Below are 18781 nucleotides of genomic sequence, written 5' to 3' on the forward strand. Positions count from 1 at the left end.
AAAAAAGCTGACAATGTCAAGACTGTTGAAGAAAATGGACAGTGATAGGATAAGGGGGAATGGTTTTAAACTGAGACAGGGGAGGTTTAGGTTAGGTATCAGGACGAAGTTTTTCACACAGAGGGTGGTGACGCACTGGAACAGGTTGCCCAAGGAGGCTGTGGATGCCCCATCCCTGGAGGCATTCAAGGCCAGGCTGGATGTGGCTCTGGGCAGCCTGGTCTGCTGGTTGTGACCCTGCACATAGCAGGGGGTTGAAACCAGATGATCTTTGAGGTCCTTTTCAACCCAGGCCATTCTATGATTAGTTAAAAGCTATTTATTTATTTATTAACTTGTTAGGAATTCTTGAATTCCTAGAAGCATGGCTAACATTAGCAACAATATCATAAGCAAAAGATTTTTCAAGGATTAACTTCTAGATTTTACATTGCAATCTGACAGGTTTCAGTTTACTTTGACTCTTGTTCCATTTTTTTCTGAAACCATCTAGGTCACTCTATCTAACACTACCAGACTGATGCAGCCCAATAGATCAGACATTGAATATATATACACTCATACTATGAATAAACATCTTGTGCCAAGAAATTGTATACTCTCATAATGGTAAAATCAGTTCACCTGTGCTCTATTTGCCACATACTCTGGCCAAAGGAACAGCTTACCAAATGAAGGTGAAAGACACTGGCAATAAATAAGTTTATTTTAAGAAGTTATAAAAAGTGAAACAATTCAAATTGTTGTACAGTCAAATTGTAAAGTGTAGCTCTGCACTCACAGTTCTTTCTCATTTGGAATGGGCATTAGCATGATAATGTCTTCTATGTCATCGAGCAGCAAACAGGCCTGCAAGTGCTCTGATAAGTATGTGAAAAAAATCCAGGGTTACACAAAGCTTACCTCAACAATATCATCATCAAAAAGCAACCAAAAATCGTGACTCTTCACTATTGCAATATAATGTCCTCTGTTAGGGCCACTGTAAAATACAATTAAAGAAGAATTCAGATCACAACACACACAAATGTACAAGTATGTTTCACTAAAGCGTGTGGCTTTTTTTCCTTGTAGTAAGTAGCATTTAACACTAATTAAATGGGCTACCATATAATTTCTGTTTGGATGTTTCTTTTCCTTTTTTCCACCAACTCAAATAGTTTTCTCAGCAACACCTTACATACCTATGTTTTATACATAAAATTAAGGACTATGCAGCCCAGGCATGAAAACATAAATGAAGGGAAATAAAATAGAAATAGAGATGTGAAATAAATAAATTATTCTAATGCTTCATAATGATTGAATAAATCCCAAAGAATTTCACAATCTTCATAAAGAAGATAGTTCAACTACAGTCTCAATATGATATCTCTTTATCTGTTTGAATGTTAAGGAAAAAATAAAGAAAAAAACAACTAAGTTAAACCAATAATTTGGGAGATTGAAAAATCCTTACAGCAATGAAAGGGTTTCCAATTTAAACTAAAACAGCTATAGTTATATAATTAAAATAATATAATTATATTATAACTATATTATATATTAGAGGGGGCCTATATATTAAGGGGGCCTGTGAGAGCTGGTCAACATTTAAACAGCTCTTCTTCAGGATCAGTGTGTCCCTGTGAGCAAGAAAACAGGAAAGGGTGGCAGGAGACCTGTGTGGATGAGCAAGGATGAGCATGCACAAACTCAAAGGGAAGAAGAAGGTCCATGAAATGGGAAAAAGGGTCTGACCACTTGGGAAGAATACAGGAATGTTGTCAGGGCCTGCAGGGATGCGACGAGGAAGGCTAAAGCCCGCCTGGAATTGAATGTGGCAAAGGTGATAAAGGATAATAAAAAAGGCTTCTTTAAGTATGTTAACAGTAAAAGGAAGACTAGGGAGAATGTGGCTCCCCTACTAAGTGACGGGGGTGTTCTGGTAACAGGGGATGCTGAGAAGGCGGAGATACTGAATGCCTTCTTTGCTTCTGTCTTCAATGAAAAAACTCTCCCTCAGGAATCCCAGACCCTGGAGGTTAGTGAGAGGGTCTGGGGAATGGAAGACTTCCCTTTAGTCAGGGAAGAGGTGGTCCGAGAGCGCCTAGGCAACATCAGTGTACCTGATGGGATTCATCCACAGGTGCTGAGGGAGCTGGCAGAGGTGATTGCTGAATCACTCTCTGTCACCTTTGAGATGTCTTGGAGAATGGGGGAGGTGCCTGAAGACTGGAGGATAGCCAACGTCACTCTGGTCTTCAAAAAGGGCAAGAAGGAAGATCCAGGCAATTATAGGCCAGTCAGCCTCACCTCTGTCCCTGGAAAGGTGATGGAACAGCTTGTGCTGGATGCCATCTCCAGACAACTGGAAGAAAAGGAAGTTATCGGGAGTAGTCAGCACGGGTTCACTAGGGGGACATCATGCTTGACCAACCTGGTAGCCTTCTATGATGTTGTCACTGGCTGGGCGGATGGGGGTAGAGCAGTGGATGTAGTCTACCGTGATTTCAGCCTGATTTTACCCTGATACTGTCACTCACGACATCCTTATAACAAAGCTGAGGAAGTGTGGGACAGATGAGTGGACAGTGAGGTGGGTTGAGAAGTGGCTGACTGGCAGAGCGCAGAGAGTCGTTGTTGGCACTGCAGAGTCTGGTTGGAGACCTGTAACCAGCAGTGTTCCACAGGGATTTGTGTTGGGTCCGGTCTTGATCAATGTCTTCATCAATGACCTTGATGAGGGGATAGTGGCCACCTTCAGCAAGTTTGCTGATGATACGAAGTTGGGAGGATTGGCTGACACACCTGAAGGCTGTGCTGCCATTCAGTGAGACCTGGACAGGCTGGAGAGCTGGGCAGTAAGAAACCAGGTGAGGTTTAACAAAAGCAAGTGTAGAGTCTTGCATCTGGGGAGGAATAATTGCATGCACCGGTACAGGTTGGGGCATGAGCTGCTGGAGGGGAGCTCTGCACAGAGGGACCTGGGTGTCCTGGTGGATGACAGGTTGGCCATGAGCCAGCAGTGTGCCCTTGTGGCCAAGAGGGCCAATGGCATACTGGGGAGCATTAAAAAGAGCGTGGCCAGCAGGTCGAGGGAGGTGATCCTCCCCCTCTGCTCAGCCCTGGTAAGGCCTCATCTGGAGTACTGCATCCAGTTCTGGGCTCCCCAGTACAAAAAAGACAGGGATCTCTTGGAAAGAGTCCAGCGGAGGGCCACGAAGATGGTGAAGGGCCTGGAGCATCTCCCCTGTGAAGAAAGACTGAGTGAACTGGGTCTGTTCAGCCTTGAGAAAAGAAGACTGAGAGGGGACCTGATCCAGGTCTATAAATACCTAAGGTGTGGGGGGCAGAGTGGCAAAGCTAGACTCTTTTCAGCAGTGCGTGGAGACAGGACAAGGGGAAATGGCCAGAAACTGCAGCATAGGAAGTTCCACACAAATGTGCACAAGAACTTCTTTACAGTGAGGTGACGGAGCACTGGAACAGGCTGCCCAGGGAGGTGGTGGAGTCTCCTTCTCTGGAGATGTTCAAGACCTGCCTGGATGCCTACCTGTGCGACCTGCTGTAGGGAACCTGCTTTGGCAGGGGGGTTGGACTCGATGATCTCTGGAGGTCCCTTCCAACCCCTATGATTCTGTGACTCTGTGATAATGCACTGCTCTTCAGTTTAGGGCAGACAAGAAAATTCTCCATAACTGCAACATGAACAAAGAACTCTAAGAGCACCCTGATTGTTTAGCAGATTTCAGATAAGGAAATGATGCACTTACCTGAACCACGCAATTGAAAGTGAACAAGTATTTAATGCAGCTCTGGAACTGCCTTAACCTGTTAACAACACTCAAAGAATTTGTAGGTCTGGATTAGGGAGAATCTGTTATTAGAGTTATATGATATGGGATACGTTTCATTTTTCTTTTGATACAGTTAGGCTCACATAAATATTCATGAATACACTGTTACTACTTTCCAAAGTGAACTGTAGTGGCAACAAGGCCATGTATTCTGTCCGGATTAGTAGCACCTCCTCACATGCTTTCTTTTCTAAGAAATTTTTAAGAGATCTTTAAATGTTATTAGAGCTATGTGATTTTGCATGTTTCTTTCTTTCTTTTTTTTTCCTTCATTAAAAAAAATAAAAAACACTTTAGCTTTTATACAAAAATCTCCTACAAAATATACTGTTATTACCTTCCACAATGAACTACCACAGCAACGAGGTCATACATTCTGTCAGGATTGGTGGCATCTCCTGAGGTGTTAAATAAACGAAGCTCTAAAGGAAAAACTACTCTATAAGAGAGTTTTGTGTATCTGTGCAGCTGATCCATATATTTAAATCTCTTCAAATGGAGAGCCAGAATCATAGGCAGTTTTTTTACTTTCATCCTGAAAAAACAAGCAAACAAAAACCAATATTTCCAGTATTGAGGCAAACAATTCTGCTGACATTAACAAACATGTAACTTAGACAGTTAAGTCTTTAAAAAAACGTTGCAAGTATTAATAAGGTGCTCAAATCATCACCATCCATGTAACAAATACTGAATTTGTCCTGCACTGCTAAACTAAAACTGGAGTTGTATTAGAGGGGCAGTGCTTGGAGAGCTAGAGCCTGTGGGAAGCCCATGTGGGATCAGTTTGGGAAGAATGACATCCATGGGAGGAGGAGCATGCATGGAGCAGGGCAGAGAGTGACCTCAGAGCAGCAGCACAGACTGACATTATGGACTGACTCAGCCCCATGCTGCCCTGGGGGAAGGAGGTAGGAGAGGGTGGATAGGGGAAAGTGTTTGTAGCTTGGCTTTAGTTTCTCACTGCTCTCATCCGTGTGCAATTGTGTTAGCAGTAAGCAATAAATTACATCAATATTCCTTGTGCTGAGTGCCTTTTGCCTGATCTCCCTTATCTCTACCATGAAATTATTCAACATATTTCCCCCCCCGTGTCCTGAGGAAAAGGAACAGGAGCACAACGTGGTGGAGTTTAGCTACCTATCAGAGTTAAACTAACACAGAGAATTTTAGACATACCTCCCTATAGCTTTCCTGAGTTTCCTAAAGCAAACCTAAACACCACTTAGTATACAGTGGAGATACTGCACCAAAGTTGTTCCAAAGATTCTGTTACAGTTCAATTTCCCATTAAACCAGTCAAGTCAAACAGGCGTTTTAGAAAAGGCAATACTACTTTGTCACATTTATACTACTTCAAGTTTTCACATCAAGCCCTTCATTTAACACTACCAAGAGATACAGACAGCACACTGTTACTCCCCACACCTCATGCTGCCAAGACAAGATAATGCTAAGCTCTAGCACAGTAATTTTGTACAAACATTGCAGCATTATTTTATTGAAGTCAAAGCCTGAAAGTGATAACCTAATTTTATTGATGGCTTGCTGGCCCCTTTCCCTTAGTTTGAGGGAGTGAAATTTTGCATCACTGCCTACAAATTCACATTGGTAAACCATAGCTGACCTGGCAACAGAGACTTAAATTCTCTGGGAGATAAATTTGCCCGTATTAATAGCAACCAAGCTAGAGTTCTCTCCTTCTGTGCTGTACTGATCTAAGGCACATAACTTTATCAAACTGCCTTGAGCCATCAAAGTAGCTCCAAAGTGTCAACAGTACAGCCCAATGAAGGTTTCAGATGTGTCTACTAAGATTGCATTTTTGCAATGTCAGTAAATATGTTTGTACAGCATAATTCTTTTTCAAGAGATAAGGGAATGTGGACAAAATCCTTCCTTCCCTTTTTCTCATTAAAAGTAGACTTGATAGTAGCTGTGGAAACCCTGCTAGACTCAATTTTTCTCCTTTGTCTGCAAGGAAACTAGGAAATGAAAAATGCTGGAGAAGGGCTGACAGATGGCAGAAGCACAGTTACTTTTTATTACTGATATATGGATATAATGTCTGCTCTGATTCTTTTTGCAAAATTAAAGTCCTCTTTTAATAAAAGAACTGTGTTTGATGGTAGGAGCTTTTTCAACACAGAAGAAAGTCACCTTTGCTAGTTGACAAGACACTATGATGGATAAACATTACGCTATAGAGATGGAAGAAAATTGTGACTGCAGTAAAACCAGTCACATTGAAAACAAGAAAAGGCTGTGTTTTGCCAGTATGTCCATGCCTACAGTACAGGCTTATGTCAACACAACTTATTAATGGTTAGGGATCATATTACCTCCCACAAAGAAAAAGAGCTAGGGCAACAGAAAACAACAGGACAGACCTTAGTTCACAACCACCCTCGTACACATCAATTAGTAAGCTTAAGCAACATATGAATGCAGACTTTGCAGATGAAACATGCCAAAAGCCACATGTTAAATCTATGGTAAACTCACAAACAAGAACCAGTGGTATAACCAGTACAGCATGTCCCCAGCTCCATGTTCCCATCCCTTCAACTCATCTATGCACAGACAAATCCTTTCTCAGATTAAAAAAAAAAATACAGCACAGTACATAGAATCAAGAGGTTTTTTTCAAAGATGTAAACAAGACTAAATTAAATATTAGACAGACAAGAAATATTTTACACAAATGAACTCCAGATTTCCACGGAACTTCTAATGCTTTCCATGAGCACTGCCATACAGATGTTTACCACAGCTAATTAAAAACTCAGAAAGTAACGTTACAAGCATAAGACCTTTCACCAATTCAGTCAGAATTATCAAACCATTTCCTGCAGCAACGGTAAAAATTATTTAGTTATTCAGAGGAACAGAAATGCAGAGTCCCATAAAAAAATCAGTGAAATTTCATCATTATCAGCAATTCTTCCTTCATCACTCATAGCCCAACTTCTCTTTTTATCTTATTTTTGGCCTTAAGAATATTACTTTTAGAATGAGAAAAATAAATAATGATCAAAGGCCCCCCAGAACACTCTTGATAGATTCTCATTACTTACAAAAGGAGGCTCACTGAACTGAAGTATGAGAAACATAACCAAGTGACACTTTAGAGGAAGAAGAGTGAGAACATTTAGGAGAGAAAGCACTTTCTCCTCCTGCCTCATACACACACAAACACACGCAGAAACACGAGTATTTTCATGAAAATACTTGCATTGTTCTTCCTTCTGATCTAACCTACCTTTTATGTGCTTCTTGCTTACTGCGGCATTCTTCACAGTAATACTTGTATTCACTGCACAGAGTTTCTGTATTGCTGAAACCCCTGAAAGAAAAAAAAAAACATTATAGAGATACTAGCTTCTTACCTAAAATACATGTATAAACGTATGCAAAAAAGCCCCATCATTTTATTACGCTTACACAAACTAAAATTTGTTAAGTCAAATGTCCATGAGCTTTTAATTTTAGTTCCTTCTTTCAAGGTCAAAAAAAGACAGGTAAAATATAGTTCAGATTTTTGCATCTACCTTAAGCAGTGAGTAATTGAAGTATTTTGTTCTACATCAACAGAAAGATCTAAGAAGTCTTCATCTTTGCTGCTTATCTGCAGGGAAAAAAAAAAAAAAAAAAGAGCAGATCAAAAGGTTTAAACCTGTTAAACTCATTCAACTCTTTTCCAGTTTCACTCCTGACAGAATATATCTTCTACCTTATAACGACTTCCCAAAACTTATCACAAGTGAAATGTCTTAGCACAACAGACACTTGCAAGATCTCTGTTTCTAATTTTGTTCAGAAAGAGGGAAACGTACACGTGCCCAAGGAGGTAGAATCATTTAATTGTTCATGCTGGAAAAGACCTTAAAGACCACCAAGTCCAACCACAACCTAACCGTCCTACCCTAACTCTAACAACCCTCTGCTAAATCATGTCCCAGAGCACCACAACGGTTTTTAAATACATCCAGGGATGGTGACTCAACCACCTCCCTGGGCAGCCTATGCCAGTAATTCACAACCCTTTCTGTAAAGAAGTGTTTCCTGATATCCAACCTAAACCTCCCCTGATTTAGGCAGGCCAGAAGAGGCCATTTCCCCTCGTCCTGTCACCTGTCACCAGTGAGAAGAGACCAACCCCGTTTTCTCTGTAAGCATCTTTCAGGCAGAGCAATAAGGTCTCCCTTCAGCCTCCTCTACCCCAGACTAAATGTAAATGTAATCAAAGAAGAAATTTCATCACAAATCCTGAAAAATGATGATGGATGAAATCCATAGTGGTCCTGATAATCAGCAACGTTATTAAAACATTCATGAAATAGCTAGTGTCTCCCCTTTAGCATCTGGTAGTCTTTCCCTTTTGTACCTTGAGATATTCAGTGTTGCTGGTGAGAATGTCTACTGCCTTTTATGACTCCTACATACAAAGGTGAATGTTTTTAGAAAACATGCCTGGTTGCAGTACTGAAAGCTTGTTCTCTGACTCAAGAGACGAGAAGGGCACAGTTGCTAAGGGCAGCATACATGAAGAACAAAAACACACCTGGTCAAGACAACTACTTTTGAGAACTAACGTAACTGGCAAAACAAAATGGAGTTAAGTAGGATCTTCTACTAGTATCTGTGAGAGGACTGGGGAAAAATTCCTCCCACTCTTCTGTAGATAAATTTCCAAGAATAAGTGCACACACAGAAAATGGATTGCTACACCAGTATGCATCAGGTCTATAATATAATTTAAACGTTTAAGTTTAGACTTCCAGAAATTTTTCAAGATGCTTTTTGGATGGGAAAAGAATCCTCCCGCATCTTCAGCGGGTTGTGTGTTTCCCATCTCCAGGGAAGTACTACAGTTTAGGAGCATGGAGATGAGCCATGTTTCAAAATAACCCGCTGCAAACATCACTTTCAGAACTACCAAACTTAAGAGTGGTACGCAAAGGAGTCTAGTGGAAATCCTAGGCGAAGGAGACACAACTAGGGCAGCTGACCTCAACTGGCCAGAAGAATATTCCATACCATAAGACACCATGTGAAAAAAAAGCCACAAAACTGAGGAGGGGGAATTAGCCAGAGGGTTGCAGTTTCTGCTTGAGGACTGGCTGGCTATCAGTCAGCAGGTGAGCAATCATGTGTGTGTATATACACAAATATACACATACATATGTAACATTATTATTATTTCTCACCTCCTTCTCTTTTTCAGTAAGTAGGTTTTATTTCATACCACAAATTCCACTCTCTCCCCCTCCGCCCCCCTTCCTCACACCCCACTTCTCCCCCTTTTCCCACGGGCAAAGGCAGGAGAAAATGAAAGTCAGCACAACAACTGGCTGTTGTGCATTTCAAATCATGAAAACCCATTATATGGTTTATCAAGTGCATTTTTTCCATCTATATTCATAGTTCAGAAATTGCTATTCTTTGTTTTTAAGATTTTTCAGCCACCAGTATCTGAACTGCCAATTTACTCACGTAGTTTTACTAAATAAATAAATAAATAAATAAATAAATATTAACCTCCCACTCTAACCATGCCCCCCTTCCTCTCCAGAGGTTCTATTTCCAATAAACATTACTATTTTCTTATAAATCATGTATTTATTTCCAGTAAACATCAAATCCTCAGACTAAAGTAATCCTATCTTCTATGCTACGTATTCCAACTATATACAGGATGTAAAATGAAGATGGACATGGTCAGAAAACCTCATCATTTGCAGAATGAAGTCCCAGTCTATTGAAAAACCCTCATGAGTTCTCCTAACACAATATATGCAGCTGAATAGTGATGTAGAATTCAGGCATTCCAACATTCTATATCTGGAGTTCCAACATATCTGCAATACTGCATTCAGGCCTGGGGCTCCAAGCACAAGAAAGATGCAGAACTGTTGGAATGGGTCCAGAGGAGGGCCACTAAGATGATCAGAGGGCTGGAGCACCTCTCCTATGAGGAAAGGTTGAGGGAACTGGACTTGTTTAACTGGGAGAAGAGAAGGCTCCAATGAAACCTCATTGTGGCCTTCCAGTATTTGAAGGGAGTGTATAAACAGGAGGCGGAACAGCTATTTACGAGGGTGAGTGATAGGATAAGGGGGAATGGTTTTAAACTGAGACAGGGGAGGTTTAGATTAGATATTAGGAGGAAGTTTTTCACACAGAGAATGGTGACGCACTGGAACAGGTTGCCCAAGGAGGCTGTGGATGCCCCATCCCTGGAGGCATTCAAGGCCAGGCTGGATGTGGCGCTGGGCAGCCTGGTCTGCTGGTTGGTGACCCTGCACATAGCAGGGGGTTAAAACTAGATGATCATTAGATGGTCCTTTTCAACCCAGGCCATTCTATGATTCTAGTTAAAGGGACCACGCCTTGTTCTCACATCCTGGACATAATTTTGCACAGATTGCTTACCTGTAGCCTGATGGCCAGTGCCACAGACAAAACTCAGAATGCTACCACAAAAAAAAAAGTATTACTTTTGGTTTGTAATTTCACTTAGCAATATGCATTACCTCACGCACAAAAAAGACTCTTGCAGTTGTAGAATCCCATATATGCTAAGACAGAAACTATTTTTCAGTGAAGCTGAAAGGAAGGGCATGATTTGTTGAGAGGGAAGAAGAGAGAGCAGGACATAGATAAGTCTCCATACTGCTCCTGTAAGAGAGACCACTGAGATTTTCCTTAATGTTACCCCTCAGCCTGAAGTATAACAACTTTCTATCATGGAGAGTTACATGAAAATGAGAATAAAACCAACTGCTGAAAAAGAAAACCATCATCATTTTGATCCAATGTTTTTGGGCCAAGACTGTTTCCCCTTTCTTAATAACATTATTTTCTGGTTCTCTGATACAACTTCCTGAAATTTTGAGGAGAACACCATAAAAATCAATGAACTTCTACATATTTTTTACATATATTTCATACATATTTACATATATTTCTACATATTTTTTTCCCATCAACTACACAATAGAAAGGTAATATTCACTCCGTCATATTTCATATCTTTATCACAGAAGGGGAAGGAATCATAACAGGAGATCACCTCTAGAGAACATAAAGACAATTTACAATCAGATTTCTAACTTGTTTAGATCCAAGACAAATCAGTTGGTTTTTTTTTGTATTCCACTATATTCCATGTTTAAACTGAGGATAAATTTCTAGAATAGCCAGTTAAATAAAAGGGCTAATGAGTCCATGCATCCTGGAAAGATATAATATTCTTTTCTATAATCAGGACAACCAAAATTACAATGAAATCTTGCTCTGTCGGTTTTTAGAAAGATTGCACTGTTTTGAATGGTTTGAAGATGATCATTCCTATTTGGAAGTAAAATAGAAAAACAAAATATATCTCAGTATGCATTAAATTCCACATTTAAGTAAAAAAACAACAAAAACTAAGGTTATTATCTTATCATTAAGAAGCACTAACTCACTTCTTGTTGCATAACCTGCTACATAGCATTTTAAGTTACACTTTGAAATCTAACCGCCAACACCTTCAATAAGCATTAAAGAGTCATTTGTGTTCACTGTGTTTATTCACACTGGTATTACATACTTGCTATGTCTAAGTGTGTTTCTTTCTAAGTGCCTATTTTCAGTTCACTGTGTTTTAATCAGACAGAAGCTGATATGCTTGGTAGATTATTATTCCAGATTATTAGGGCTAGGAATACAGAAGAAAACTTATGATATTCTGATATTCTTCTTCTTGTGATATTCTTTAAAATTCAACTAGCCAGCCTTGAGCAGATGTGGCATATCCCATTCAGCAACAGCTAACAGAAAAACAGAACCAAGCAATATTAGGAGGGCTCAGAATTGTGATAGGTCCAGTAACTAACAAAATAATGCTGGCAAAGAATTCTTCAGCATTTTTAGATTTTTTTGCAGTGTTAAGACTGCACGTAGATCAAAATCCTGACAGGAATAATTCATGATGCCACAGTGAGGAATGGCAATGACATCAGTCCTATTAAGAGACTAAAGACATATTTTATGATAAATAAATAGAAAAAAAATCAGTACAAGAACTAAAGAAAAGTAATTTGCAGTTGCCATGAAGTAATAACTAGAGAGCATAAACCAGAAATAAAAGGTGGTAGGCAGAAATCAGCACTTAAATTACTCAAAATATCAGGATCTATTGAAGTCTGCAGTTGCATTACATATCACATTAGGAAACTTTTTTTTGTTGATTTTTTTTTTCCCCCACATCAAAAAGATGGTATTTCCAGAAGACAGAAAAAATACAAGCACATAGTTTTTGTCTGACTAATTCCTCCTTTCCATTGCTGAAATATGTGCATTATGTAATTAAGGCAAATAGGTATAGAGAGTCACACAAAAAATACAGTCATTTAGCTTTTTACAATATCTAAGGGCACAGACCATGAGAGAATTACTGTAATTTTCATATTGTGCTGCTTTTTCTGAAGCAGGCAAAATTCAATTATAAGTTTTTCTCCAGAATAGCTTATTTCTTCTACTGTAGAACTATTCTCCAAGAAAATTTTAGCACAGCTCACTTAAAAATGAAGCTTATTTCTCACGGTCCAGTAAGAAAAGAATTTCTGTGGACAGACATTTAAGAGGAAACAACAGTGCTATGATTTCAATGGATTTAAATTTCACAACTAGAAGTCTATGGAAACTGTTTCAGAATGTTTATTTCTGGAATGCACAACTAAATAGGACATTAAGTCTTTAAGACATCACTTTGGAGAAAAACTCCCCACCCCTGTGCGGCAGGCTTCATTGCTCCTACAAACACATCAGCTTAGACTTCTCTAATCTCAATTTTGAAGTTGATTATGACTCCACAAACAAAATTCAACTGGGCATTTTCCTAATACTGATCAATACCTTTTTTATACAAATCATGCACCTGCTGCTGGAAATTTCTCATTGGCAAATTAAAAACAAAACCATTCATACAAATGTAAGATATCTGAGGAAAGAAATGAATCTAATCTACCAGTCTGTTGAGACAAACAAAGCTCTGTAATGGGAAGAATTTGCTTTATGAAAGAAATACGGACTTACAGTTTCACACGTAAGACATCTGGTTTCATTTGTTAACGTTCCCTGAAAGATTTCATGAACCCACGTTGGGTCTGGTGGGCTGTTATTTTCATTATCAATATTGCCATTGGGTAAGCGACCATTCTGCTTCTCTTGTTTTCTTTCCTCTTGCAAGATATCCGCAATTGTATTTAACAGGTAGTTTAAGAACTCGTGTGCATCCTGCTGCATGTAGTTATCAAAAAGCTCTATAAGATTAAAAAAAAAAAGAAACAGGATATTTTAAAAATGAATTGGTTAGTGCTACACTATAAACAAGTTTTTTTAGAAAAGGAAAATTTCAAAATTAGTCTGTGTTTCAGGTTTGAATCATTTGTGATTTGTGTAAAAGCACCACCAAAATCAGGACTTCATTTATTAAGCCGACAATTCTCAGGGGTGGAGAAAGACATAGCTTACATTCTTGTAAATAGCTGATGACAATTACCAGAAAAGTAAGCCGTTCTGCAAGAAAACTTGGCCATTACTCTGCTACTGAAACACTGGTGCACATACAGTGCTGCCCGAAATTTTATAGCTTGCTTTGGACCATACTCCAAAAGTCAGTCCGTAAGGATTTGGATCTCCAACAGGGGTATTCTACTTCTGACAAGCTTAGACCAATGTCTTGGATAACAAAGGGCATTTCAAATGGCATTAGACGTTGATATTTTCACAAATGAACTCGGAACAGGAAATATTTCAGTGGTTTATATATTCTATCGCATGATTAACACAAACTACAAGCAAAGGAATGATTTGCACATTTCTGTTTCTGGATAATATATAATGTATAATAGAAGTATGCACAAACAGTTGTTTGTTGACATTTCTAAGCATAGTTGTATAGGATTCACTCAGCTGACAGCAAATAGTATCACTGGCACATATTTCAGTGGACTTCAATAAACTGAGACATCATCTGAGTCGACAAATCCTTTTTTATGGGACTAAGAAAAACGAATGGCACTGAACTTGATTTACTAACAGTCACTTTTCCCTTTCTGACCAGGAGTTCTTAGCAAGGAAATTTACCTGCCAATTTGAAAAGCATTCTATATAATGGGCTAATATCACAGATGTCTTTTTAGCAATTGCTCCAATTGCAAAAAACTATAACTTCCAATTTCCTTTTAGTGCAAGAATATTAAGAGACTAAAAGAGACAGGCCTTCACTGGAGGGATAGTTTCCAGGATTGGAAAGATGAACATAAAAAAAAAGTCCTCAGTGAAGTTTAAGTTTAGAAGTGCATACAAGGACTACTTCATAGCTTTGCCATCATTTGATTGCATCCAGAAGTAAACGTCGAATTGAAATACATAAAAACCTGAATTACTAGCAAGTTCAAGAGAAGGTGATGCTAATCTGTATCATCTGGAGAGCTGCAATGAAGCAGCCAAGCATATGAATCAAGTAGGTTATTTAATGAACACCTACAGCACTATTTTTGAGAAGGAAAAGTTCAACTCTGAATCTAACCACCTACGAAATCTTTATTTAATCAAGTACATCAAGGCTGCAAATCTCCTGAGGTTAAACACTCCAGAGATTCTTCACCATGCCACATAACAGATCTCTTAGGGATATCTACTCAGTTGGTTCATTTTATGATTAGAAGAAATTTAAGCAAACAAAACAGTATACCTTCAGCTGACCTCAAGCCAGTAGCTGCTTCCCAGCCTGTTAAGCTTCAAGGTAATTAATAGATGTATGTTGGATTCAGGCTTAGAAAACAAAGACTGAATAGCAGCATTGTAAAGTGGAATACGTGGAGATTATGTTTTCAGTCATTGCCCTGGTACAGCTGGATGCTTACTGGAACAGAATTTAGGTATGCAGTGCCAACCTATCCGATACTTTCTGCAACTAACTCTTCTCTAAAGCTCAAAATTGTACACCTCTACAATAAGCAAGTAAAAGCATATATGATGTCCATGTTATCACTGCTCAAAAAAAAATTACCCATTTAATTCTATAGAAGAGGTAAGAGTATCATCAGCTAGAGACGAAAAAAGCAAACAAGAGGTGAATTTTCACATCTGATCTCTCTACAGAATATTTTCCAATATTGCCTTCTCCTGCTTAAAATTTGAGTGTCATTAAATAACTGAGCATTACAAACAACTTTATTCAAAAAAAAAAAAGTAACGGTTCCTGTGATCTACTTTCTACTTTCCATTTGAACCACTCTCTACACAGTTAACATTCATTGATTAAATAGTGAAAGAATAATGGATTATTTCTACAAATGCATTGAAATGCAAAGACATTCAAGTAAACTCACTGCAGAACTGAATGAGTTTCCTATTCTGCACAGGTCAGAGATAAGAATCTCTTTTTTTTTTTTTAATAAGAAACATAAAACGTTAAAAATCTCTGGAAAACTCTAAAAATTTGGGATATTTATTACATTAAGAAGTTAGATAAAACTGCTTATTGATTTTAAAATGCATTAATTATTTAGGAAGTAAATCAAGATAAGAAATGCAAAAAAAAAAACAAAAAAAACCCAAAACCTAACAACTTAAAATTTATAGGATTTTCAGCTAGATTATGGCAGGGATGCCTCGATGTGCATTCCATACAGTCAATTTGGCAGACTGCTCACCGCATTCAAATCATAACAATCTTTTCAGAACAAAAATAAAAGCTTTAGAGTGAATTCTGATTATGAAAATACAGTTCTTAGACAAAACTAGCATGCAATTTCAGAAGCAGACACTGACAGAAGACTCAGTTATACACAAAGAGAGACGATGATTCTTTCTGGACAGCTCCAAGCTCTTATTCTAAGGTTACCTCTACTTCACACTACAGCACAAAGAACACTTTTCATCCATAATATGTAGATATGCCACCATTTCAACTTCAGAACTAAGTCATACTTGCTATATTACACAAGAAAAAAAAAGAAGTTACCATTTTCTTTTCGTAATCTTGTTATAAATTTCTTGGGAGGTATAACTCCAACTTTTTTCTTCTGGGTGGCTATACTGTGGAAGAGGTCAGCTAAGCATGTAAGGAGATTCTCTTTTTTTCTTGGTTGACTTTTGTATGCTAAGACTTTGTCTCGAAATGGACGACAAAAATAAAGTGCCTGAAGAACTGAATTGCAGTAGCATGTATTCCCAAACTATAAAAATAAGAGAGAGATTTATTAGTTTGCACTGTGTTACTGTGGGGGAATAACATTCAATCCAAAGCACAAAAAAATCCACATGAGCAAATTTTCTGTAAGTCATTTCTTCTTTACTTTTAAGATCACAAAACAGTAATGTGCTTTACCACAGAGTAAGAAGTATGTTGTATGCAAATATGACAACAACAAAGAAGTAGTGAATTTGATCAACGCTATAATTTTATCTTCCTGTAAATTTATTAACAGAATTATGCATTAACCTGGCTCAAAACAAATACTACCAATTTCACAGCTGCCCAGGTAAAAATAGCTATCCATATATCACATCTATTCATCTAACCACAAGAGTACAGAATAGGTACAGCATGACTTTGTAGTGTGAGAAGAGACCTTCTCAGACACCTCAGAAATTGGTTTCTCCACATCTTATTAGCTGTGATCAACATCAGAAGTAACTCCTTTAACCTGCTCTTATGTTTTCAGTTCTCATTTTAGGTGACAGGACTGCCTTTCTGGAGTTTTCTTAAAACAGTGAACCGTGGCTTATTGAGAATATGAAGCTATGTCAGAGGTATTAAGTCTCAAACAGAGGTGGGAAGGAAAAGAACTGACCATGGGCATTTTTAATGAGGTAGGTCACTGAATTGAAATGGTGCAAACAGAGACAGCTGTAAGAGCATCCACAACTCCTTTTGTCAGAACACTGCGCATTCCTCTTCCCCTGACTTTCCAGGTCCTAGGCACAGCTTCCCTCAAGTCTTGCCATCACTGATGCTGTCTCTAACCCATCCCAATGTGACAAACTTCCCCATCACTTCTGTGAAGGCAACATGAATTGTCAGTGAAGACTCACTCATTTTATACAGCCCTCCTGCAGGAAAACCCATTATCTAACACAAAGTGACAAAATTCTTTATAAGGCTGTCAGCAAGTAATCTAACCTTTCAGCAGCAGTCACTCAGACAGCAAATTGAAGCACATACCTACTACGCACCTCCTCCAACATATGAAAATAATGTTCTTATTTTTTATATGAAATATTAGCAAATAGAGGCATGAAATTATAAGAAAACTCTCCCCTTCACAATTCATTAAGAACAGGTTCTATCAACAGAGAAAAAGGACAAAAGACTTTATATCTTTGGAGTAAAAGGAAAGCTCCTCTTTTCAGCTCTCTCCCAGTTCAGTGTCAAACAGGAGTACTATGCAAGTTAATCAGAAAGCTAGCAAGGAAATTGTTTATATTAAAAAATTGAAGAAAAAAAATATGAAATACAGCTTATAGAACACTCAAAATGCACTGAAATAATTTAATAAAAAGACAACAAGAATTAATAAAAAGACTTTTCAATTAGTCTTTCTCCTTCTTTCTCATAGCTCCCCTTCATATACTGAAAGGCTGTTATCAGGTCTTCATTTCTCAGATTACTTTTGTGGCCCCCCTCTGGATGCACTCCAACAGCTCCACGTCTCTCCTGTACTGAGGACTCCACATCTGGACTCCAGGTGAGGCCTCACCAACACAGTGTACGGTCAGGATCACTCCCTCTCCCTGCTGGCCATGCTGCTGTGGATGCAGCCCAGGATGTGGTTGTCTTTCTGGGCTGCGAGAGCGCACTGCTCATGTCCAGCTTGCCATCCACCAGCACTCTGAAGTCCTCTGTTCAATGCTTTCATCCCCAGCTTGTATTGACAGTGAGGGCTGACACAATCCAGGTGCACATGGCTTTGTTCAATGTCATGAGGTTCTCCTGGGCCCACTGCTTCAGCCTGCCTAGGCCTCTCTGGATGGCTGCAAGTGCTGCCTGCTTCTCAGACACTTCTCTCTCACACTCCTGTGTGCCAGACAATGTGTCCCTGCTGCCTTTTGTCCTACCAATATTGCCCAGTGCTAACTGTCAATCTGTCCTCTTGGCACCACAGAGGGCCCTGAACTGAACAGAGTGCTCCAGCTTCAGCCTCACCAAAGTAGATGAGGAGGGTCTTGATTTGCTGGCTGTGCTCTCCCTAATAAAGCCAAGAATACCAATGGCCTACTTCGCCTACTGCTGGCTCATGTTCAACTCGGTGTCCACCAAGAACTCCAGGCCTTTGTCAAGAGTGTCACTTTCCAGCTGGGTGCCCCCAGCACATCCTGGAGCCTGGAAAAGGACCCTGCACAAAGCCTCCATGCGGTTCCTGTCAGGCCCTCTCCAGACCTGCTGAACTGCACAGCTCTCCAGCGAGTCAGCATTTCCCTCAGTTTCACATCATCTGTGCGTTTACTGAGGGTGCATTCTATCCCATCATCCAGGTTGTTAATGAAGACATTGAACATGACTGGATCCAGTCTCTATCCCTGGGGTATTCTGTTCTTTACTGGCCTTCAACCAGACTCTGTGCCACTGACCAACAACCTCTAAACCCAGTCACTCAGCCAGTTCTAAATCCACCTCACCATCTGCTCATCTGGTCCATACTTCAGTCATACTTCTCTTTTAAGAGAAACAATGCACTATTTCAACTTCCACGAGAATGGAAAAAATGACTAATTGAAGTCATGACAGCTGAGCTGCATCTAAGTCAGCTTATCAGTAAGACTGTTTAATGACTGTACAGCATATACCAGGATTTTAGACTCCTAGACCACGTCAGTACTAAGAACCTAGAGGCAGAGATGTGTTGTAGCAGCAGGACAGCATTACAAGTAATTAGTTTCAC

General features: G+C 39.3%; 1 protein-coding gene across 1 annotated transcript in view; it reads right to left on the reverse strand.

The window, feature by feature from the left end:
• Window positions 1-18781, reverse strand: part of USP12 (ubiquitin specific peptidase 12) — a gene marked incomplete at both ends in the record, with an annotated part of 32156 nt that overhangs the window by 1446 nt on the left and 11929 nt on the right. The window contains 6 exons of the mRNA XM_079549750.1: window positions 904-982; window positions 4177-4374; window positions 7102-7185; window positions 7391-7467; window positions 12924-13150; window positions 15862-16075. Coding sequence (XP_079405876.1) covers window positions 904-982; window positions 4177-4374; window positions 7102-7185; window positions 7391-7467; window positions 12924-13150; window positions 15862-16075 — 879 coding nt within the window. The remainder of the gene's footprint in view (window positions 1-903; window positions 983-4176; window positions 4375-7101; window positions 7186-7390; window positions 7468-12923; window positions 13151-15861; window positions 16076-18781) is intronic.

This window comes from Tetrao urogallus (genome assembly GCF_951394365.1).
Source record: "Tetrao urogallus genome assembly, chromosome: 1".
NCBI classification, from domain to species: Eukaryota; Metazoa; Chordata; class Aves; order Galliformes; family Phasianidae; genus Tetrao; species Tetrao urogallus.